At 46.4% G+C, this 24,172-nt stretch overlaps 1 protein-coding gene across 1 annotated transcript in view; it reads left to right on the top strand.

Annotated features, from left to right (window-relative positions):
* Positions 1-20,223, top strand: part of LOC149357988 (uncharacterized) — a 38,668-nt gene extending 18,445 nt beyond the window's left edge. Inside the window, exons 8-12 of the mRNA XM_089576703.1 lie at positions 7,422-7,593; positions 9,460-9,560; positions 12,679-12,820; positions 15,188-15,457; positions 20,084-20,223. Coding sequence (XP_089432829.1) covers positions 7,422-7,593; positions 9,460-9,560; positions 12,679-12,820; positions 15,188-15,457; positions 20,084-20,223 — 825 coding nt within the window. The remainder of the gene's footprint in view (positions 1-7,421; positions 7,594-9,459; positions 9,561-12,678; positions 12,821-15,187; positions 15,458-20,083) is intronic.
* Positions 20,224-24,172: the final 3,949 nt, after the last annotated feature.

Genomic DNA, 24,172 nt, shown 5'->3' with positions numbered 1-24,172 from the left:
CGGGATACGGCAGCACGCTGGCAAACACGTATCTGCCTGTGATTGCACGCCTAACCTTGGACGAAGCCAGATTTCGAGGCAGTATAATCATCAACACAAACGTGAACTATATGAAGCATTCATCATAGATAGGAAAAGCGCGTCATGCGTTAGCACTCCACCGATGGCACTGATAAGAAAAGAGATTCAATATCTTGAATAACCATTGACGACATGATGCGACAGGAGGATATCTTCCTCGCCTTCCTTTGTTTTTGTTTTTTTGTTTTTTGTATTCCTTTCTGGTATTTATTGCGAGCAATGCAATAAACCTTGCAGTAGTAAGTTCAACTCCGTGTTTGTGCGTGTCTTCTTTCTTCGTCCCGTGTAAGCGCGCGGTTTTACGGTGTGAATTGTGCGGCTTGTGCTATATTTTATAATTTCAATCATTCCACTATTCTACTTAGTTTTTATTTTCTCCCGCACATATACCTGCTTGGCATTCATCACCGTACCTTGGACAATCCCCTCGGGTGGGTATGTGCCATTTTAATGTCGAGGAGAAGAAGAAGTGCTCTCTCTCCTCGGCCGTTCTTTCTGACCACATTAAGCCTGAGGACATCATCATCATGATCATTTTGCTGACCGCTGCTGTGCTCAAGTCTTCGGCCTTCGTTATTGACCCTCCAGCAAGGCTACTTACCTATGTGACATCTGGTGGAGGGCGCTGGGTACGCCTTCCACGTACCGGACGCCCCCTACATGCCGGGAGTCAAGCCCAGGACGCAAGCCAACGGTGGACACACCAGTTCACAAGGCCAGTCGACGACTGAAAGGCCTGCCTCCCGAATTCGGACTTCTCCCTGACCGCAAGGTAATAAGAAGCGTCGGCGTTGACACAATCAATCCACCAACATCAACAGCGCCAGTTCTGCTCCACCACCCGCGGGGCCCACCTCGTTCTCACGGCTTTACACATGAAGATTTCGAGGACTGGCTAGAGCAGTTCGACCGAGTGGCCGTTTTCAATGCGTTGGACACTACTTAGCTGCGCAATGTGTACTTCGCGCTCCAAGAGTCTTCTAGGACACGGTTTGAGAATCATGAATCCGGCCTCCGCACATGGGACACATTCGAGACGGAATTACTGCTCACTTTTCCAAGTGCATTTTGTAAAAACAAAGCTGAACTACTTCTCCAGAACCGCATCCAGCATCCAAATGAGAGCGTGACCATGTATGTTGAAAAGATGAAACAGCTTTTCCGTCGCGCGGACCCGAGCATGTCGGAAGATAACAAATTGAGTTCCTTAATAAGGGGTGTCAAGGAACAGCTGTTCACTGTCCTAATGCGAAGTCCTCCGGCGACCGTCGCAAACTTCGTCAGTGAGGCGGCAGCAATAGAAAAGTCCTCTTTAGCGCTGGTGTCATTGCTGGAAATGCTGGATACCGACGTCATCCGCCCATGTCGGGGCACTGGGACAGCCCCTGTGGTCCTTGTAAAGAAAAAAGACGGGCCATTGCGGTTTTGCGTCGACTACCGTCGCCTAAACAACGTCACGAAAAAAAGATCGCCTCTGCGACGCCAAATATTTCGCTTTCATGGACCTGAAGTCGGGGTACTGGCAAATGGAGGTCGACGAGAGGGACCGCAAGAAGACGGCTTTCATCACTCTAGATGAATTATACGAGTTCCAGGTCATGCCTTTCGGTCTTTGCTCCGCACCAGCCACGTTTCAAGGACTCATGGACACCGTTCTTGCCGATCTGAAATGGCACAGTTGTCTTGTGTACGTGGACGACGTGATTGTCTTCGCCCCAAATTTTATGAAGCACCTTCGTCGCCTCGACGTGGTCCTGCAGGCTATAAAGTCCTGTGGCCTTACGAGGAGCTGCAGTTCTTAAGCCACGCAGTAAACCGAGACGGCGTCATTCCGCATCCAGAGAAAAGCGTTGCCATTGCGAATTTCCCGGCGCCGCGTGACCTGAAAGATGTTCGTCGCTTCCTCGGCTTACGTGCTTATTACCGCCGGTTCGTCAAAAACTTCTCGAAAATTGCCGCACCCCTTACCTGCTTGACCAAGGCTGATGTGCCGTCCACATGGGGCACCCCGCAGGAGCAGGCTTTTCAGAACTCCAATGTCGCCTTCAGACACCACCCGTACTTTCACATTTTCACGAAAATGCCAACACAAAGGTGCACACCAATGCGAGAAATGTTAGTTTGGGTGCTATTCTGGTTCAGCTGCTGAAGGCCCAACAAGCTGTGATCGCCTACACAAGTCGGGCTTTGTCCAAGACGGAGGCCAACTACTCTGCCACTGACAAAGAAATCGTATGGGCTATTTCGACGCTCCGTCCGTACCTCTACGGGCGACCTCTCAAATTCGTCACAGACCATCACGCGCTTTGTTGGATAGCCTGCCTACGGGATCCGTCAGCGCGCCTCGCAAGATGGAGCCTGCGCCTTCAGGAATATGGTTTGGTTTATTGGGGTTTAACGTCCCAAAGCAACTCAGGCTATGAGGGACGCCGTAGTGAAGAGGCCCGGAAACTTCGACCACCTGGGGCTCTTTAACGTGCACTGACATCGCACATTACACGCGCCTCTAGAATTTCGCCTCCATTGAAGTTCAGCCGTCGCGGCCGGGATCGAACCCGCGTCTTTCTGGTCAGCAGCCGAGCGCCGTAACTACTGAGCCACCGCGGCGGGGTCCTTCAGGAATATGATATTACTGTTACGTAGAAGTCCGGTCGTAAACATTCAGACGCCGACTGCCTTTCCCGTGCTCCCGTGTGCCCAGATCCGGAAGACCATATTGACGACGACGCCTTTGTGAACGCCCTCAGTCCCAACGACTTCGCCGACCAATAGCGCACTAACCTGGATATTCGAGCCGTACTTGACTTCCATCAAGGTACACGCGCCACGCTCCCTGAGGCCTCCAGCCGCGCTTTGTCTTCTCTCTGCCACCGCGACGGCGTTCTTGTCAAGAAGAATTTTGCCCCGAACAGTCGCCAGTACACTACTTGTGGCAGCAAGCCTACGCGACGAAATTTTGCACGCCTCTCACGACGAACCCTCTTCAGGCCACCTCGGCGTCACTCGAACCCTCGCCAGAATTCAGGAAAGGCACTTTTGGCCTTGTCTATCCGCAACCGTGACGTACCGTGCCGTGATGTACGAACTTGCCGGGACTTCCAGCGACGCAAGGTACCACCTCTCAAGTATGCTGGGTTTTTCAAGCCCATTCCACGCCTGTCTAGTTCATTCCATCAAATTAGTATGGACTTGCTTGGTCCTTTCCCTACATCCACCTCTGGATGCAGAATAATCGTAGTAGCTACTGACTACTTGTCGCGCTACGCGGAAGCGGCAGCTCTCCCCAGTGGCACTGCCATTGAGACCGCCAAATTCTTCGTTCATCAAATTGTCTTGCGGGACGGCGCACCAGAGGTTTTGATTACAGATCGAGGCCCTGTCTTTTCAGCTGAGTTGCACTCTGACTTGCACTCAGCACCGCAGGGTGACCGCCTACCACCCCCAGACAAACGGATTAGTCTAACAGAACGCCTCAACAAGACACTTGTTGACATGCTGTCGATGTACAGCCGGCCAAATCTTTAGCTGGCCTGCGTGACTGCCGCTTTTTCTGTGCTCCTTCGCTTTTGGATGACGCAAACTTGCGGAAAGCTCAATACTGAGCACGGGCTTAGTGAGCCTGTCCTAAAATTTGATATTTTCGCAAGTTTGCTCCGTCATAAGGCACAGGATCACGGAAAACACGGTCGGTCACGCACGCCAGCTAAAGATTTGGTCGGCTGTACGTGGGCGTAGAGCACAGAAAATGGGAAGACGTCTTACATTATGTCACGTTCGCTTACAATACCGCTGTCCAAAAAACCACTAACATGACACCATTCTCTCTAGTTTACGGACGCACGGTAACGACAACGCTTGACGCCATGCTTCTCCAAGACGACCCCGTAAGTGACGACATTACCACTTTTCTCCAACGCGCCGAAGATGCTCGCCAGCTTGCCTGGGTGCGTATCCGAGGGCAGGAGGACCGGGATGCTCGCTGCTACAGCCTGCGCCGACGAGATGCCGAGTTTCTGGCAGGCGACTTTGTCTGGGTTTGGTAACTGATCCGACGCCGTGGAATGAGCGAAAATCTCCTGCGCCGTTATTTCGGTCCCTATAGAGTCCTCCGTCGTGTCGGCGAGCTCAAATACGAGGTTGTTCCTCACGAGACGCCCGAACCCCAACGACGCAAGCGCTCCGTGGTGGTACACGGGATCCGCCTCAAAACTTGCCACGCTAGGACGCATTGGCTTTGTGCCGTGTGTGCTAATGCAACCACACGGGGGGGCTAATGCCACCAGCGCTAAAAAGGACTTTTCGCGGCAGAGGAAGAGGAGGATTTCGGAGGAAGAAGGTGCGGCTCGTGCTCTCCCTCCTCGACCGTTCTTGCTGACCGCTGCGGTGCTCAAGTCTTTCGACTTCGTTATTGATCCTCCAGCGAGGCTACTTACCTACGTGACAATATACCTATTCAAAATGATATACTTTATGTGATGTCATTTCACGCGCTTTGAGCGCTCTCTCGCACGACGTAAAGCATTGAAAGAGTTAAGCACTCCCAAACTTTGCCGTCAAAGATCACGGCAAGCCTCTCAAAGGTGAAGCAGCTTGTGAAGCTGCGGGATTGAGATGTTCAAGGTAAATCCACAAGGTGTCGCGCTTTTACTTACCTTGGTTTAACGGGGAAAAGTATACTCCAGTCATTACATGCAGCGGTTGTTAATTAAATATGAATTCACTCTTTGTATATCTCAGAAGGGCACTGTCCGCTCTCCGTTTTGACGTGACTCGAGCGGCAGACGTTTTCAATTTGTCTGGACCTAGACTGGTTCGGAAGCCTGTTAAAATACCTACAATTCTTGTGATTTCCTGTGAGGGCTCCACAATATTGTTTCGGCACGCAAGCTGCAGGAAGGGGGCACGAGCGCTACTCTAAGTGAAGAAGAAAAATCATTGCGGGGGATAAAATGCTCACGTGACGACTTTGCTTCGTGTCAGTGAAGAAGAAATCTTTTGGAAGACACCTTCAGCCACTCCCCCGTAGTGGGTATGTGCCATTCTACTTGAGGCCAACCAACCAACCAAAAAGTCGGGCACTCTGGAGGCCAGTTCATACGCAGCCTTGCAATACCCAACCTCTTTTGACTGAGCAATTTCAATGAGCTTGGTATTGACTGGCTCTCGATGTTTTGATCTGACTGCTGTTTCAATAGCAGGAGAATTGATAGCTATATCACTTTACCTATGAATCGCCCATGTAGTTACCATCCCTACGGGAGTCAATTCGCTGCTAGATGTAATTTTTCTAAGAGCCAACCTTATGGAAACCACTTTTCAGCGTGTGGTTGGAGCACATGTGCTTGTTACCGCTTCTTGTACCGATTATTTCTCTGCCCTAGTCTCAAGTAGCGGTTCCATTTCTTCTTCATATCGGCCAAACTTGAACCAGGTGCAGAATGTCTTAGCGCAGACCTTTGGTGATCTTCTACTATAGTAGGATACAACTTAAACTGCAGTTGGTAGCACTGTGCCTCGGTCCGCGGCGTCCTGCATTACTACGTTGGCCAAACGCAACTGTAAACGAAATCAGATTTTTAATGTTTGACTATATAACAATACACGTATCAAAATTCTAGAGCTCACAACTTTTTTGTTGTGGTAAGCTTCGTGTTTACGCAATAAGAGACGTTTAGGTAGCGGTCTACTTTTTCGTCGTGGAAGAATTCTAAGCGCGGAGGCTGAATGCGGGCGGAGCTTCACTGCAGACTTAAGTTGTATCCGACAATAGAGTGAACATAGGTCTTTTACACCTTTCACAAGTTGAGAACTGCAAGAAGCCACAGCTGCTCTTTTCAAATTAGTTTCAAATGAACGCCACACTCCAATACTTAGGAACAGGGAGAGGCTTACTCTGCACTGAGTATTTGAAGAAGCACGGAGCTAACTTTTAGACAATGCGAGTATATTTTTCGACTGAGAAATGGATTGAAGTAGTGTTTTTAGCGATCGACTAAACTTTTTCTTACTTAAATATTCTTACGGTGATTTATCTGAGCGGCAGCTGCAACAGAGCGTAGTCGTGAACACAGACAAGCTCGCACCAGAAGCAGACGCGATGTCGTCATCATCCAGAGCACCGCACGAGAAAAATGTCCTCGTCGTCTTGCGACTGAATATCGTAACTGCCCCCGCCAGGAGACATGTGGTGCAGGGGTGGAATTCTGTTGGTCAAGTTGACCATTTGCCCCCAGGTGAGGTAAGGACTAACGTAACGGGACAGTAGCTTCTCACCCAGGCCCACACATTGGGCGGAGAGCCTGAGGGGGTAGCGGAGTCACGGTGACTCAAGTCGTAACGGTGTTTTTTAGCGAACTGAGAAGCACGGAGCCTGTACCGAGCAAAATGGTGGGTGTCATCAGTGCAGGTAGTGGCAACACAAGCATAACTGCTGTATATTCGTCAGGAGACAGTAAGCTGTCGAATGGCAGCTAAGAGTCGCGGGCAAGGAGCAGATAGAAGGGGGAGTATCCGCGTTATCGTGGCTTGAGGAGTTTTAGATGAACGTGACGAAATGTAAACTGACGTCCCAGTCACGCTGAGCGTAGGAAACATACAATATATTTATATGCTATATGTTTATATATACGTTGATATTTATATAAATATGTTTGCGTTATGGCAAATGTCGACCAAATAAAATTTAGTTGTCTACTTCCAGAACGGCTAGAAAACAACACAGTATGGAGTGGTGAATAAGGCATTTTAAAGGTAGCGTTAGTCTGCGGTGTTTGCGGCGGTCTGCAGCTTTGTAAACTTTTGATTCGTGCATGTCCGCGGGGAATCAAATAATTTTAATGCATGGAGTTGTTCGTTTAGATATGAAAAAACTGGTGGCTTGTTGCAGGCAAACGCGCATAATTAGTGATTACTTGGTACACTCTTCATCTCTTCATATTTGCCTCTTCATTGCGCATTTAGTTCGCAACGGTAAGCAGACTTCAGCGCAAGCAAGTGTGATGTAATCGCGCAGGCTATTTCCCGGCGCTCGGCTGCAGTGGTCAGCACCTAGTGATGTAAGCAGCATATATGGTGTCATTTCGTTAATCGAACCCTGCCAGCGCGCCGATCCGAAGAAAATGGCGTCGTACACTTATCTGTACAGTTCTGGGGCAACCCCACGCAAACAACAAAGCTTGCAGTTTCCTCCTAACGTTCACAGAACCACAAGGTTTTATTTCCAGTAACGCGGCCTGTTCGCTGGACGAACTTGAGATCGCTTACAGAAAGTCAGAAAATAGGCATTCTAGCACTGTAAGAACAGCCAGGTTGTAAAACGCAACCTTTTTCTCTGTTCACAGCCTACAATGCTTCCGCTGTACCCTGTATTTTTCGCGAAATTTGAGGAACATCCATTGCTGAACCATGTGGACACAACTAGCGTCAAAAAGCTCATAACAGGTGGGAACTCCGTGAACTCGTCTGTACTGCCGAGAATCATAATGAAGCTCGGCTTGAAGGGCGTCATACAAGGTATGTTAACTCATCCCTGTCATTGTCAATTTATTATTCAGTCAAGAATATTTGATTTTGTAAATTTCACCTGTGGTATGAAATGTAGCACCATAACATATTACCAAGGCAGGAATGGAATGCGCACTCAGCACGACCCGTCCATAACCCTCTTCTGTTGCCCGTGTACCATAGCGCAGTGCCCCCAGTTCTAGTCAAGCGCACCAGGTGCGCCTCGTTTTACGCTCTGAGCCGATGAAAAGGCTGCTCCGTCAGCTTCCGACCGGCAATGAATGGTGGCGCAAGTAGCGCTGTGTGAAAGCTATCATCACAGAAAAGGGGCCTTGGCTTGCAAAGTGCTCAAGGACAGCTGCTTGTGCATATTCGCAAGAGGGATTTCTGTGCGACGTAGAAACAGTTCGCTTCGTAGCAGTTTTTATAAAAGAAACAAACACTCACCCTTTTACCTCTGCGTGTGGCTCTTGCTGCAGAATCTCTGAAGTATTCCGCGGTTAGGAGTGCTCAACGTTTTTTTGGCATGGGATGCCGCGGAGGCAGGCTCGAAACCAGTCTGCGACAAGTCTGTCTAGTGACGAGCAGGTTAGAACGTCGCGTGGCTGATCACAGAGATAACGCTGTTCACAGCGACGCCTTTAAGAGCGCTTTCTTTTTGTGATTCGTGCAGTCTTATAGGAACGGTGGTGTTGAGTAGAGAACACTAGCAACTATTCTGGATTAGGAAGAGGGAGACAGCGAGAAGGGTCTATTGCAAAATGTTGACTCCAGACCTAGATTTAGAGGAACCATGACTGTGATGAAGATAGCCAGACGTATATGCGTTCCACATGTTCCCTGCAGACGTTCGCTGCGGGGTCGCGTTCTCATGCCTACAGGATGATCACTGTATGCTCTCTTTTTGTGTGGTTAAAACTAAACACTCCTCTAAGGCAAGCAATCTATGACGAGCCATTTTCTACAACAGGCTCTGCTAGCATATCCATGCCAGGCCTCAATAACAGGTAACAAAACTAACGCATCATCGCAGTACGACGCACCAATGTGCTTAGGTGATTGAATTCAGCTAAAGATCATTCCCTAAGAAAAGACTGAATCAACAGAAACGTGGCCAGCATTTTCCCGCGACACACAGGCTTTCCTGCGAGCGCCCATTAAAGTGAGGTCCACTTGGCAGTGGTGCTAAGGTCAGTTACTTAATTCTCTAAATATGACTGACCAGCCGTGAGAATCAAGTTTAGTTCAACTTAACTCAGCTTACAACTGAGTTCAGAGTTCACTCAGTTTTCGGTAAAGTAAACGGGCTTGATAATCGGCTGGGAAATTGTTCAGAAACGCTGAAAGTACCGATACATTCTAGCACATTCTCGCACTTTAATGAGCTACAGCATCTTTGCACATGTGCGCCCTGAAACTGCCCAAGGGTGCATTAAGATGACCGTTGACTTCGTGGAATGCTTCTCATGAAAAAAAACTCAAGTCTTTAGAAAAAGTACCTTCAGCAGCTTTCTCTCTTTAGGGGTGCGTGGGGGAGAAAACGATAGAATAAATCGGGAACCTGCGTGGTTACTCTTTGCAGTCAAGTCACCTCTTCGCACTCGTTAGCAATATTGCCCTACGAATAATCAATGAGTCTCTTCTGTGTTCTTCACTAATTGCCGTTCTGGTGCTTTTACAAATTGTTATTGTATTGAAATCCAAGGTGAGCACCGGAATGCAACTGCTCCGAAAATGAATTTCTAGGACGCTGGAGTCAGCTCGCAAGCTAGTTGTTGCTTTGTATATTTTTTGAACTGATTGAATGCGAGAAAAATTATTGCCATGACCGGTGTAATAAATACGTGCTTGTGTATTTTTTCTCTCGTAATTCAGTGTATGGTATGACAGAGCTGGGCGCTTGCGTTGCATATTCGACGCCAGCAATGAATGACGTCAGGAGTGTTGGAAATCCGGGGCCTTTTGTGGAAATGAAAGTGAGTATTCTTTGTAGAAAAATAAAACATCAAGAATAGACTCCACTCTATGCTTTCCTCCCTAAAGCCGCATGCCCAACACAAAATCACGACTGATAATTGAAATATCTGGAAAATGGCAAATTCTAGAGCTCGCAATTTTGTGCAATGCGGTTTTCGTTTTTAAACCTAACGGACGTAGTGGGAGAAACAGCGGAGTGAAGAGACAAATGTGTTTGCGCTGTTGTTACTAGGTGCGGAAGTTGTCCCATGTACGCAGGACAAACAAGAATGAAGTACTCGTCCTGTTTTTGGACTTGTTGAGAATGGGTGTAACAAAAATGTTGCCTAAGGAAAGAAGGAAGATTCTTCTCAGGATCAGCCTACGTGATCCGTCTTCTGGGGGGAGAGCTCTTCTAGCTAATCTTGGAGCGCTTAGTGGAAAACACATTTGCCGTGGTTTCGCGCTTGTGCTGTTCGATAAGATCTCTGTATACCTGGGCGTAGTAAAAAATGTCCCCGGAAGATATGCCCCCAGAAAAAAAGTACCCTGCGGAAGGGTTTTTTAGGAAAAAAAAAGTCCCCAAGCGAATAATAGACATTAATATGCGCATTGCTGTCGCCCATGAACAGGTACGCATTTACCAATCCAACCATTCACTTCATTTCATATAGCAGCATCAGAAATATGTTGTCGCAATATCATGAACAAAGTTATGTCATATCAAAAATATACCCGTAGCTGTGAAAGGCAACACATTTTTTATAAATTGTGTTGAGATTGCGACGAAGAGGTAAGGTGATGAGTGTGAATGTATTTTTTGAGCTGTGCCTTCGATTGTTCATGATGAAAATTTCTGGGCGTGAACAAACAAAGGACAGCGAAGAAACCACGGGACAAGCGCCTTTTCCCGTGGTTTGGTTTCTTCGCTGTCCTTTGTTTGTTCGCGCCCAGAAATTTTCATCATGAACAACCTACAACTAGCCCAGCTTTCCATTCTGTTGTGTCTTCGATTCTCTTTTTCTATTCTTACTTCTCTCACTAAACTTCTTACAAAAAGTGGAAGACATTCGGGAGGTAAAAAATTCCTATATACGAATGCTATTGCCTGTACAATAATCTTCGATGGAAATATTTCCAGACTCCCACTTATTGCAAGCCAAGAGAAGAAAACGGTAAAAAATTGTAAAAGCTTATTTATTGCTTTTCCAGATAGGAAGCTTTTTATATTTCAGTAGTAAACTGCAGTGTAACGAAAACAACTGCAAACACCGTCATTTCACAGCGGAAAGCTTTATTCAGTTATTTTATTTTCAAACCAAAGGTCGGAAACCGCGAGGGCTAGACTACGTCAGCGTTCGCCCGTTCACAGCAGGTGCAATTCCGCAATAAAATGAGCGCCATCTTGTCAACAAGAAGGCGAGCGCCTCCGAAAGAAGGCTATTCTAAAATATTAGATTTTCCAGCGTTTCAATTAGAGAAGGAAAAAAAACGAACAATTGCTACTGCCATGAGAAACCGTGCAATTTATTGTTCATGAAGGTATAAAATTTTCCAGAATAAACTGGCGAATATGTCCAGAATGTCGAACGGCCTAAACAGGTACATTTGTAGGGAGCTCAATAAGAATAAGAATGGCAATGATACTTTTTTTTCTTGACTTTCTTGCTTTTTCTTGCCTTGTTTTTCGGAAAGCAATGTTTCACCTTTATTTTTATACCGCGTGGGTTTATAGCCCTTTCTTGAGCTTTCCACACAATTCGGCCCATTGCGAACTCAAACCTTTTTTGCAGAGCGTCGTCTGACTAGTACAAATTTCTGCGTTTTAGGCGAATTTAGCATCCTTCGTCTCGCAAACAGTTGTAAAAATTAACCACTGGTGCTCATTCGAAAACTCAGGCATTGCTTTTCTTGAGGCCTGGATATGTTATTTATTGCAAATAATATTTAGAAATAATATAAAGCATCGCAAAAAAAGGGGAACGCGAACAGAGAGTAGACAAGTGTGAGCACTGAACTTGCAACAACTCCGATCGGAGCTTGCAACAATGTCCGATCCAGGGACTAGCGTTTGCCCATGCGCAAATATGCGAGCTCTTTCCCTGAGCTCACCAACACACCCAATCGCAGCATTAATGAAGTGATGCTTGTTTTGAACTGAAATTGGAAATGGCGCCTGAAAGGGTTAAGCCCGTTTCTTAATTTACTACTCAAACCCTAGATTATAGAGCAAGCCTTGATATATCTTAAATTAAGTGCTCACGTCTCAGATCCCGTATTGACTTTGGCAAGTTAAGCGTTCAGAAAAATATTATCAACCGCTATTATTTTTTTATTTACAGCACACCTATTAGCGCTGAATCAATTGGCTACATATTGAAGAACAATTAGAAGGCGGAAGTTCCTGCGGCTATTTTCTACCCGTATGACAGGGTCGACGAAAATTGCCCGCAATCTTGACACACGTGCAAGCAGCGCACAGCGTCTGCTGTCATGCTGTGTTCTCTTCGCGGCTGCATCAACACTTATTCTTTATTGCTTTTAACGGTAGCACATGTCCGAAGGGAGGAAAATTAACCAATATCAGAACATTCTTTTCCCTATGCAATGCTGACGTTGCTGTTGATGTGGCTTCAGCTGCATGGGTCGCTTTGAGACGTGAAAATAACGGCTTACATTGTATCCTTTGCCTCTATGGAACTTTGACAAACTTAAGCGGCCTACCAAAATCCGTCCATCTAATGCATGCGTGCTTTCAAAGAAAGAGGTACATATGTCATAACACTATCTAATCTATGGCCGTGGGAACAGTGATAAGCCTACAAGTGAGACACCCAGCTGCATTACGCTAATTTAGTGCCCAATGAAATCACAACCTAGAGTAGACGTTTTCTTTAGTATCGGTCATCGCAGTGGCGTGAAATAATTCAACAAAAGCAAGGCGTAAAATAAAACAAAAACGAGAAACAGCTTATGCTTGCAAGTCCTCCATTGATGCATACAAAACTAGTGACGCCCGCCAAAGTCGTACTCTAGGGAGAGCCGCTTTCCCGCCTTCATTTTCTATTCGTATTCTTAGAAGCTTTCAAAAATATATCAGCACTTCTGACATTCTTGATGTTGCCGTGCTGTGCTCAGGTGGTGCAGCAGAACACTCGGAAAACTCTGGGTCCCTACGAGCATGGAGAAATATGTGTGAAGAGCCCAGGGGCCTTCAAGGCTTACCTGAATAACCCGAAGGCGACGGCTGAAGCCTACGAGAACGGCTTCGTTCGCACCGGTGGGGCACACTTTTTATTTTCTATTCAGGACGGCGTTATAAAGATGATAGCTAAAGGGGTGGAACCATGTTTGATGCAAATACTGTATGGATTTTATTTAATTTTAACTTTAGTAACTAAATAGGTGTTTAATTTTCTGGCAGTTGAGGCAATTATCGTCCGATTTTTCGTATAGTGCGGTTTCTACAAAAGAAGAAAAACAGGCACATAGCAGCCTGTCGCTCATTTCTGCCTGACCTCAAGTCATTCTGGGGCCATCCCATAATTGATGCAGTGAGCCTTCACAGTAAGGCAAAGCGTCCCAACAGAAGACACTGCCTTGTCAACTTTCATTGTGGTGATCGACGGACGCACTAGGCATCCTCCATTTTATTTTGGTAATTGAAAGATTGCTTTATTCCTTACCTGTTCTCTTCATTGTGCAGTTGAGTTTGCCAGCCACATAGTACGCTGCATAATATGAACATTCACAAAAGGAATCAAGGATCAGCTGTCACCCTTAGTTTTTACCGTCGTCATGCAGAAGGGAAAAGACTGGTAACTGTAATTCGGTAGAGAACGCTGTATTTGCTATTACTGCAAAATCCACAGCCACAAGGAAGCACTGGGAATTATTTTTGCTGCCCCGCTCAGAGCAGCCTAGCTGTGGTATCACGGGTTATTTTGCGCTGCATTTCGCCTGCGTCAAAGTCTGGCCTTCATGACGAATCACTGCACGGCCGTCAGGCGAGATGAGGGGCCACAAAATCCTAGGCTTTGCTCCCCCTTTCTTTTCTGTAGTGCACTTCAAAATGCACTGCGATCTTTAAAAGGTCTTCCCAGAGCTATTTTCTAAAAGCACGTTAGGCACAGTTTTACCGCGCAGGCTGTTCACCGGTGGTGTAGCGCGGTTTTGTCGAATGAGTTGAATCGCTCTCGGGAGTGAAGTTTCGTGAAGAGTTGTAGACGACCAATGGCTTGTCTGTTACGCCGCCGTCAATGAAGTACGCACAAGGAAGAAATAAAACGCACATCATCGGTAGTGCAGAAAGGAAGGACGCAGTAACTTCTCACTTAGAGCGAGAACCTCGGCCGCTCAGTGGGGTCGGGATGACAGAGGGAGTTAAAGAAGGAAGAGACACTGTAGTGGAGGACACCGGATTAATATCGACGACCTGCGGGTTTTGAACGTACACTGACATCGCACAACACATGGGTGTCTTTAGCGTTTTACCGGAATTGAAACACGGCCCCCACAGTCAGGACGTTACCTAGCTTCCGGTTAGCGAAGTGCGAACGAAATTTACGAGGGAAGGCTTAAAATATTTCGAGATGTTTATTCTGAGAGGCGTTTCGAGACGCCTTGTGGATGTTTGTCGTGATCGCGCTCTCCAACACTCAACTACGAAGGCAGCATGAGGCTTGAGGTAAAGACCTGTGCTCTCCTCCTCACACGCTTCTTCCTGTCCCTCACCTGCTTCCTCTTCATCCCACTCCCCTCGTCCTCCTCCGCGGACACGAATGCTTACGCCGACTACGGGATTACCGAGGGCCTTCGCATTAACAGCTACCGCTGTAAAAGGAGTCAGGCAGCTGGGCATGTAATCACTGTGTGCGGAATGAAATCTTACTGAAGTCATCCTTTGTCGCTTCTTGTGGAAGCTCTCTCTTCAGAGTTAAGTATGAAGTGCACCTGCAGCAAATAAATTATGCGAATCAGGAGCGTTTATCACACCACTGAATAAACACATGGCTGTGAAATCAGTTTAGTTTTTTAAACTCTTCTTAAGGGAGGCTTATTGTATGTGGACAACTAAGCAGGGCCACAACTTATAGTTGCCTAAGAAGCAATTACATAGCGCTACCTTAGTGGCGTCCACAAAGATTTATAATAATATCCTAATAATATCAGGTGTTTTGTACGGGGAGTGACGAGTACTTATGACATGCATACACAGGTTGTATCCTTCTCTTGTACCATGGTTTTTCACTTTATTTTTTCTTATAAGTGTCCTTCAATGTATTGTATACTGAACAAAATCTCTGTATAATATCCTTGCATATTTTTGTACTTATCATACTCTGTTAACGTTGTGATTATAATGACATAATTTACCCACATTCGTTTTAATTATGTGACTTGTTTTCTTCTTATGTTCAAATTTGTATTGCACTTCCGTCGACTGCAGAGGGACAGAGGCCTCGTCAGGCACCACAGCCTTTAGCCTCTGCCCCTGCAGCAGATGCTGTAACTGCTCTGCTCAAATAAATCTTTTCTTTTCAAGTGATGTTACGTACGAGGTGTGAAATCAAATAGCATGATGTACAGAATGCGAAAGGAGGGCCACGAGGATTTTTCACTGCTGTTCTCTTTCGTTGCGTTGCAGGAGACTTAGGCTACTACACTCCCGACGGCCGCTTCTACGTGTGTGGCCGACTGAAGGAGCTCATCAAGTGCATGGACCAGCAGGTGGCCCCGGCCGAGTTTGAAGAGCTGCTCTGCTCCGACCCTGAAGTGCGCCACGTAGTCGTCGTTGGAGTGCCACATCCCCAGTACGGAGAGGCGGCGCGAGCTTTTGTGGTGCCTCGGCGACTGCACCAACCGGGAAGCCTCGAAGAGCTGAGGGAGGCCCAGAGACTGCAGGAGCTCGTGGCCGGTATGAATGGTCGCGCTGAACGGTGGTGGCATTGCTGATTGCTGTTGCTAACCAGCAATGCAGAAGCGCCATTGTCATGAAAAAAAGTACGCGATGAAGCTGAGCCGTAAAACCCAACTGTACGCGTAACATCGCGGGATACAGTCGGACAACTAGTGATATTTGCTGAACTTGAGGCTCTATATATAGCAGTTAAACATAGTGTTCCCACCTACCTTCCCTCGGCTCTGCCAAAGCTCTGACCAGTGATGGATGGGTTTCGGACTACTTTCGATGGAAGGCGGCACTTAATACCACCACATTTTTTTTTTCGGGTGCTGTCACACCCCTCTTTTGCTTTTTGTACGATTAACCGACGAGCCCGACGTGTAGCCTGGTTTACAGACAATATTTTCCCGCTGACTTTCAAAAACCAGCAGCGCAAACGCAAGTGGTTTTATGCGTGCGTAAATGTTCATGAAAAATGTTTGTTTACAAAACATTATCGCGGTACAATAGAAAAGCATATTCCATACTTGTTTTCAAGAGTCCGAAAATTTCTTTGATATTCAAATTGGTTTGGGGACAAGCTACTGGAGGGCATTGCCGTTTCACAAAACAGCCTCTCTAATCAGATGCTGATGCCACTACAGGAATGACTATACTTCACTTTGTTTTATTTCACTTTGGCGACCGCAGCTCGCGTGAACTTAGTCGCACTAATATTAATCCGCGTTCAGGACGGGTTACTATCCTGGACGTTTCTATAATGAACGCGATCCTCAGCCTTTGCTGCACCTGTCTCTTTCAAGAACTCACATATCACCAGTCATGATAGTGCCTGGTGTAGTGATGCAGTTTCACATCCTGAAGCTTCATGTGAACTATCAGACACGCGTTAAAGGACAGCTCCGGAGTTGTTTTTACCACCTGGTATCTTTATCGTCAACTGAATGTGGTGGGGACGCCTCATCTGGAATCCAATCACGCGATCTTTTGCTCATCACATGAAATTCTCAGCCCTTGCGTCTCCATGGCATATCCTCTGACATCATAGCCAGCGCTGGAGTCCTGCAGTTATTTGTTTAAGCCCTCTCGTAGACATGTTACTTACACTCGCACATGCCCGTCTTTGGGCAGTTCTGGGCTTAACTATAGCCGTGAAAGAATGCGCGTTAATTCAGTTACTTGTGTAAAACTCGATTTACTACAATGAGTTTACAACGCCTCTGGTGTTCCAAGAGTTTTAGAGAGTTACGTGATAAAAAGATTCAGTGGATGACTGGAGTAGCCGCCCCTTAGCAGACTGCATCGACACCTGTCGAAAGAGCTCTTTAAACTCACTGCCAACCTATCAAAACCAGCTGGCGTTTTACGAGCTACTCACCCTCCGATGGGTAAAGCCTTTTTTAGGTCAAGGACATTCTGCGACGCACTATAGCCCCATCTTCTGGCGTAGACGTGAATGAGGGGACGGCGAGAAGCGGCGGAAGTGGTTGAGATTCTTGATGGGCGATTTTGACAACCCCCGGAAGCGGTGACGGTTCAAGCAAGTTAGAGAGAAGTACGGCAGTACATGTGATAGCCTCGTTATGTGGGTGGGTCTCAGGTGGTCCGGGCCCCCCACCAGTATTATCAAGGGACCTGAGACCCCCGCGCTAGAATGTAGAGACTACACAAATCCAAACCAGGCAGCCAATTTTACAGCGACAGCTGTTAAGTGCCCGTTCTTAGGTTTCACCCCGTAGTAGTATGTCGTTGCCTGTCGTAGTTGTCCGCGTAACCGGCGGGTGCGTTGCTATGAGAACCATTTGGAGGGTGGTTACCATGCCAGGAGGAAGGTATCACTTGTGTTGAATATGCTTAACAGGTGGAACCACAGGAACCATCTGTAGGGTGGTTACCGTGGGAGGCGAAGGGAATGGCGAGAGGGTAAGAATGCGCAACAAGTCGGCGGTTGTCACAGAAACCATCCGGGTGGTAGTTACCCTGGAAGGACAACAAGAGGTATACTATTGGAAGGAGGCTTTATGGCGAGAGCATAGGAAGGCGTCACCAGAGGTTAGCTTCAGCAGTAACCGTCTGGAAGGTGGTTACCGTAAAAGGAAGAGGATATGGCGAGAGAGTGAGTGAGAATGTGCGCCTGGTAAGTAGTTGGCATGGGAGCCAACCGAAAAGGAGTAATACGGGAATGAGAAGGAGGACTGCCGCGGGAGGAGGGTATGGAGAGAGGGGGAGGATATGGCGAAAGTGTAGGAAGGCGTATCACGGCAACCACCGACAACTAGGTTACGATGCAAGGAAGAGAAACGGTATGGTGAGAGGAGCGGAATGCAGCACCGGCCCTCTGTGAAGCCACTGCGAAAAGCGACGCCAAACGTGGAGACCATCGGCGGCGCCGCGCTTCTAGAACGGTGGTATGCAGAGGAGACCTAGACGAAAAACGATGATATGTGAAAAACTAAAGAGCAAACCCTAGACTACACAGGTGTAAGGTCGCTCTGATACTCTGCCGCATCAAATACCAATACCTTAACAGCAGTCGCTGAATCTCGCGTTAACCAGTGGTAACAGTACTCTCAATATTTTTCTTTCTCTATCTTTCCCGCCTCCCGCAGAAGATTAATGGTCTTTGTAGTTGGCACTATTTTTTGCTTATTTCCATTCTGAATTTATGGACTTGTTTGCGCGCTTCAACTACACCCTTCTGTCGGAAACGATGTGCAAAACAGGCTGCCTGCTGCTTTCTCTCTCTCTCCCTTGATTTCCCCCTTTACTTGCGCACGAATGAGTAAAGACCCTCCTTCTATGGAGCCAAAAGCACTGGTCATATTGGATTCTTTCTTTCAATAGCGTAACATGGTACGCTTTGCACTCTGAATATTATCGATGGTTAGGTCCAGGACCCTTTACCCAAGAAGTTCACCCTAGAAAAGCCCAGCACCAGTTCGGGGGAAATTTGTAGCCATTAGAAAACCGGTGGGCACCCGGCGACTCTGGAGGTCGAACCAAGCACCTTCCGAATCTGAGGCGGATCTGTTTGGGCTTCTGCTGGGCGCTGCTCTACCGTGGACGAAAAATTAGTAGTTCGGGTAGCAGAGCGAATCGGCTAGTGGTCTGTGTATAAGATAACAATGGAAGTTTGATTGCTTTATTAAAATGAGCCCTGTGTGGTACGCCATCTGGGCTGTTGCGTTTCAAAGCATCTGTCGCAACATCCCTCTAATGCGGCCAGTCTGTGTTCACAAGAACTGATCCTTATGCGAAAAAAAACTAAGATATCATCATCAGCTACGATCTGTTGCGATGCAAGTGCGTCGTGTTGAGCAGTCCATTTGACACCGTGAGGAGCTTTGCCTCACACACTGACACCTCTAAATACCAGAGCAGGTGAAGTGTTGTGATTGTGGCGAAAATATTGCCGATAAGTGATATTTTTTCTCTCTTTAAACTCGAGCTATTTTGAAGAATTGTGTGAAATAAAACAAAATGACCTGTGGTCAGATATACATTGGGCAAACGGGACGTTGTATTAACACACGACTCGGAGAACATCTCAATTCATTACATTCTAATCGCTCCACTAATCTAGTTGGTCATTGCCGGGAGTGTCAATCCTGTTTTCCGTCCTTGCATTCTACTGACATTTTGTACAAACACCCCGACAAGTTGACCAGGGAAATCATCGAGGCGTATAATATGGCAAAGAAAGCAAGATTGTGTTTCGGCAAACCATTCCTGCTCCTGCGTGACTGTGAGGTTGCATATCTGTGCATCACTTGGTAGCACGTGCGTTCTGGTTTTGTTGTTTTTCGTTTTCTGTTTCCTTTTATAAGCGTGCTTCCTATGATTAAACTTTAGTTGAGAGTCAGCGCTTGTTACTGTGTTTTCTTCCTTCCGTCCCTGTTTGTTCGCACTGTTTTTTGCATAATGTATCACCAACTGGCGCGCTTAGCTATACTGTTGTAGACCACCTTCTCTATGAACACTCGCTGTAAATTAAAGACATACCAGGAATGGAAATCCAGCTTTATAACCGCTCAACTATCTGCCTTTCTTAGATGTGTTGTGCACCAGAGTATAACTGATTCGGAATTCCGAAGTTCTTTCGAAAAAATTTATGACAGCCTAATTTCCAGGCCCTTGTTTAAAAACACACGATGCATTGATTCCTGACTCGCCCTCCGCTCCTCGCATTGTGGCACTGTTATTCTCATTGCTATTTATTAGCATCTCTACATGTGACCGAAGGGCAGCTTGTTTGTAAACAAGGTGTTCGTGGTCGAGTTGTGCGCATGCGTGAAAAAAATGCTATAACTTGTAAAAACAAGTAGCACTCTGTAAAAATAAAAACGAATAATTGAACTGCAAAACAAGTTGCGGAATTAATCACAGCAAAATATTATAACAGCCGTAAGCTGCATGCTAAGGACACCCAGGAAGTTGAAATTTATCCCTACGATGACGCTTGACTCGCAGAAGCTACTAAAAAAACACCTCTCCAATAACATGCCTTTCAAGAATACTGCTACCACTTTGCTCTAAAAGAGAAGGCTATGACTTGCTGTCTAGTGCTGACGGCTTCTGTGGTGGTGAACTGCGGACGAGTACCGAGCGTAAAATAACCCAACGTTTTTCTCATTTCAGGCCGTCTCGCTGCCCACAAGCACTTGTACGCTGGTGTGGAGTTCATGGAAAACATCCCTCGCTCAGCCACCGGCAAAGATCTCCGAAGCTCGCTAAAAGAAGCCTACGTAAAGTTGCACGGCAAAAACTCAAAGAAATAGGACATGTTATTAGCAGACTCGTCCTGCATTGCTTGTCTCATAGCGTGGTCTAGTCCGTTCTCCGCACCGAAGAAAAAATAAAACATTTGCCAAAAGTAATTAGCCCAATGGGTTTGCTTACAAGGTGTTTAGTGTGGCTATTTTAGCATACATGGAAGTCCCAAGCTTCCACATCTAACTTATGGTCTTATGTCCCCACCGAGCGTCATTCTCTATTCGTATTACCGAGAAAGGTAATTACTGACATTTTTCTTCAGACTGTTACTTAAAAAAAAACAAATGAGTCTTTTTTTTAACCGACAAATCTGGACTCTTGTCATAAGACATGTGTGCACGTTTCTGAAAGCATAAATGCCCCTAACACAGAGCATGAAGAAAGCTGTGATAGAGAACTATCGGGCATAACGCTGAGAAATCGTTATGTACGTTCATGGCAACACTCATATTTGGCAAATATATTTCCCTTTAGTTTAAGAAAGAGAACATTTGCTCTCGTATGAAGAAAATGTGCGACCGTGTTCACACTTTCATTAACTATTTTGTTCCGATGACGTTTTCGGATTAAAAAATCGTAGCGCAAAGAAGAACCCGAAAACTTCGGGACGTCCTCATCAAAGTTCAGCTACAACGTGCGTTGGAATAACCTAAATAAAAACGTCTGTCTGCCATTCAAATTTTTCTGTCATCTTCGTACATCTTTCATGCCCATTTGGCCGAGGTAATCTATACATGGCTCAGTGGTGGCTTTAAGAAACCGGTGCACAGTCTGCTGTCGACCACCAATGTGTGACTGGAACTGCCTTCGTGTAGCATCCACTAACAAACATTGCCAACAAATTTCCAGAAACGGTCACGGTGGTTTTACGATGCCGCTTCACCCGTGTCATGTCATTTGGTCTCTGCAATCGGTATTGAGTTCTTCACCAGCAAGTGAATTGCAACAATTCTTGGCTTCACTCTAGACATCAGCCTCTATCACTTGGAGACATGCACGACACGTGACAGCAGCCGAAGTCTTTCTGGCAAATTGCTTGTAAGACTTCAAAAAGTGTTTTCATTATTCCCGATTTTCAGTAGAAACTGCGTTTCGTATAAATTTGATTGTCGATTAAATGTACCGTCAACATGGGCACTAATCAACTATTGCAAAAAAGCAGATATTAACACCTTATACCCGATGTTTCAGAGAAGCCCACTGCTATTTTTAAGAATGACATTTTAATGTAAAAAGATGGCTTTAAGTGACAAAGTAATACCAGTGTTGGCGGACATCCGAAAACACGAGACATACGTTAATCAGTGAAATGGTTAAATAAATTCTGATTGTTAAATTTTTATGTTACAGTTAGGCGCTTGGTTGAAATTGGACAATTGGAGTGGGCGGCTTGCAACAGCCGTATCAGGGTTTATGATTTCGTAAGCGCGATTACCCTCGGCGCTGTGACTCAACAAATTTTGGCAATCTCGATCCAAAAATTCAGGGGGACACTTTGTTGACCTAAAGGGCGGTGAGCCGAAAGGCTTTAGCGCGATGTTGCTGCTTGTGTCACTGATGTGTGGTTGAGATGTTAGTTGTTTTCCGTGTGACGACGCACGGAAAACAACGCCTAACGCTCCGTTTGCCCGGTTCCGCAGGTCGTTCCCGCCCCTTTGCATCGACAGTTTCTAGCCGACCGAGCATTCCCTCCGCTTGGACGCGCTGCCCTTTACCGGACAACCGGCACCAGGGGACGTAATCGTCACCGACGAGGGGCGTCTGCTATCACCAGAAGCAGTGACGTACCGCGACCCGGCTATAAAACCGCTATCGCTGGCTACCCTCATCACTTGGCAGTAGCGACGACGCACGGAAAACAACGCCTAACGCTCCGTTTGCCCGGTTCCGCAGGTTAGTGCTTGGCATTTAGACATCGAAATTTTGCATTTCTTGTCCGTCGCCGCTGCTGCCAACTGGTGTGTGCCCTGTTGTTCTGAAAATGTCAAAAGATGCGGCAAAAGTAAAGGACGAAATGCGAGCCGACCTGTCAAAGTTGAAAGAAGAGATAAAAAGCAGGAACTGAAAGCTTCACGAGAATCTGTCGAACGAAACCTGCGCAATGAATCCTAATAGTTCGCAATGAGCAAACTGAGATGATTAAGAGCATTGACCACGCGCATGCTGAAATTGAGGACCTAAAAAAGGAACTAAAAAATGAAAAGGAAAAGAACGCGAAGTTGGAGCAAGTAACCAACGAATTGAGCGTGGCGTGTGCTGCTCTAGAAAAGCAGACAAAGGAGCTTGAAAGGAAGCTTAATCATGCAGAACAATATTCACGAAGGTCGAACATTGAAATTAAAGGTGTCCTGAAGCAAGACGAGGAAAATGTTCTTAATCTTGTTACAAACCTTGGAGATGCTATTCATGAACCTATCACTGAGTCGGACGTAGCGTGTTGCCACCGAGTGCCCACTCGTGACCCTAATAATTCAAACATTGTTGTTCAGTTTAAATCCCATGTAAAAAGGGACGCAGTGCTGGAAAAGGTGAAAAAAGTACGTCTGACAAATGAGGACATCAGTGTAGATTGTTCTTTGCCAACTTCACCACCGATTTATGTAAATGAACACCTTACACCAGACAACAAAAGGCTTCTAGGCGCTGCGATTGCGAGAAAGAAGGAGGTCTCGTGGAAACATGTGTGGACGAGGAACGGCACTATTCTAGCCCGCCAAACTGACGATTCTTCGGTAGTTCACATTTACTCACAAGCAGACTTATCGAAGATGAATTAGGGACGCCGTAAAGCAGCACACGTGGAAATGGCTCTTCTAACATTGCCAATGGAGGAATCGCCACTTTTCACACCTTCACAGCTCAACGCATATTTTTCCCAAAACAAAGACAAATGCTGCCAAATCATACATTTGAATATGCAATCGGCCGTAAATAAAGCTGACCAACTAACATACTTTTTATGCAGCTTAACCTGTCCCTTCGATGTCATTCAATTGACGGAAACATGGTATCGCTCAGACGTTGACGTCATCCATCTTCCCGGGTACAGATCATTTTTTCTTAATCGTACTACGAAGCGGGGCGGAGGCGTAGCAATGTTGATCAAAGAAAACTATCCCTGTGACATTTTATCTGATCACTGCTTAAGTAACGATGACATAGAAATGCTGACAGTTAGGTGTGGCGGTCAAGCTTTTTGCGTTGTTTATCGTCCCCCACATGGTAATATAGCAATTTTTTTGGCAGCTTCGAACACGAGTTATCTTTTCTTTCTGAAAACTTCTTGGCGTGCATCGGGGGCGATTTCAACATAGATATGAGCACAGGCAGTTCAGTGCAAGAGCGCATGTTAGTCACCATACAAACAGCTGGCTTCCAAAATGAAATCCGCGGACCTACACGTGTTACCTCACATTCTTCTTCTTCTTTGGATTTACTAACCACCAATCGCGAGGATGCGTCATTTGCCGGTCGTATTGCGATAGACATTAGCGACCATCTTCCTATCTTCGTCCGTCTTCAAAAAGAACCTTCCGCAAAGACAGCCTTGAAAGTCCGTCGACAGCTACTTTCCCAAAGCCGCCTTGACCATTTCAGGAACAGTATTTCACTTGTGAACTGGAATCCTGTTTTCCAGCACACAACACCCGATGAATCATACAGTGAGCTCCTTCAGCTCTTTCTCCCAATTTATATTGAGTGTTTCCCCATCGTTCAGATAAAACCTTCAAAAAAAGCACGAAAGCCATGGATGACTGCTCGCTTGGTACGACTGGTAAAAAAGAAACACAAGCTCTTCGCGACTTTCATAAAAAGTAGAGCCCCCGATGTGTTAGCCACTTATAAGTCGCTAAGGAACCGCTTAAATAGCGAAATTAAATCATCCAGGACTGCCTACTATAATAACTTGTTTAATGCGCATCCCTCAGACCGCCCGAAAGAAAAGTGGAGACG

Source organism: Amblyomma mixtum, chromosome 3 (genome assembly GCF_055824585.1).
Source record: "Amblyomma mixtum isolate Tamu chromosome 3, ASM5582458v1, whole genome shotgun sequence".
NCBI classification, from domain to species: Eukaryota; Metazoa; Arthropoda; class Arachnida; order Ixodida; family Ixodidae; genus Amblyomma; species Amblyomma mixtum.
The sequence above is the reverse complement of the archived record's forward strand: the minus strand, read 5'-3'. Positions and strand labels throughout refer to the sequence as shown.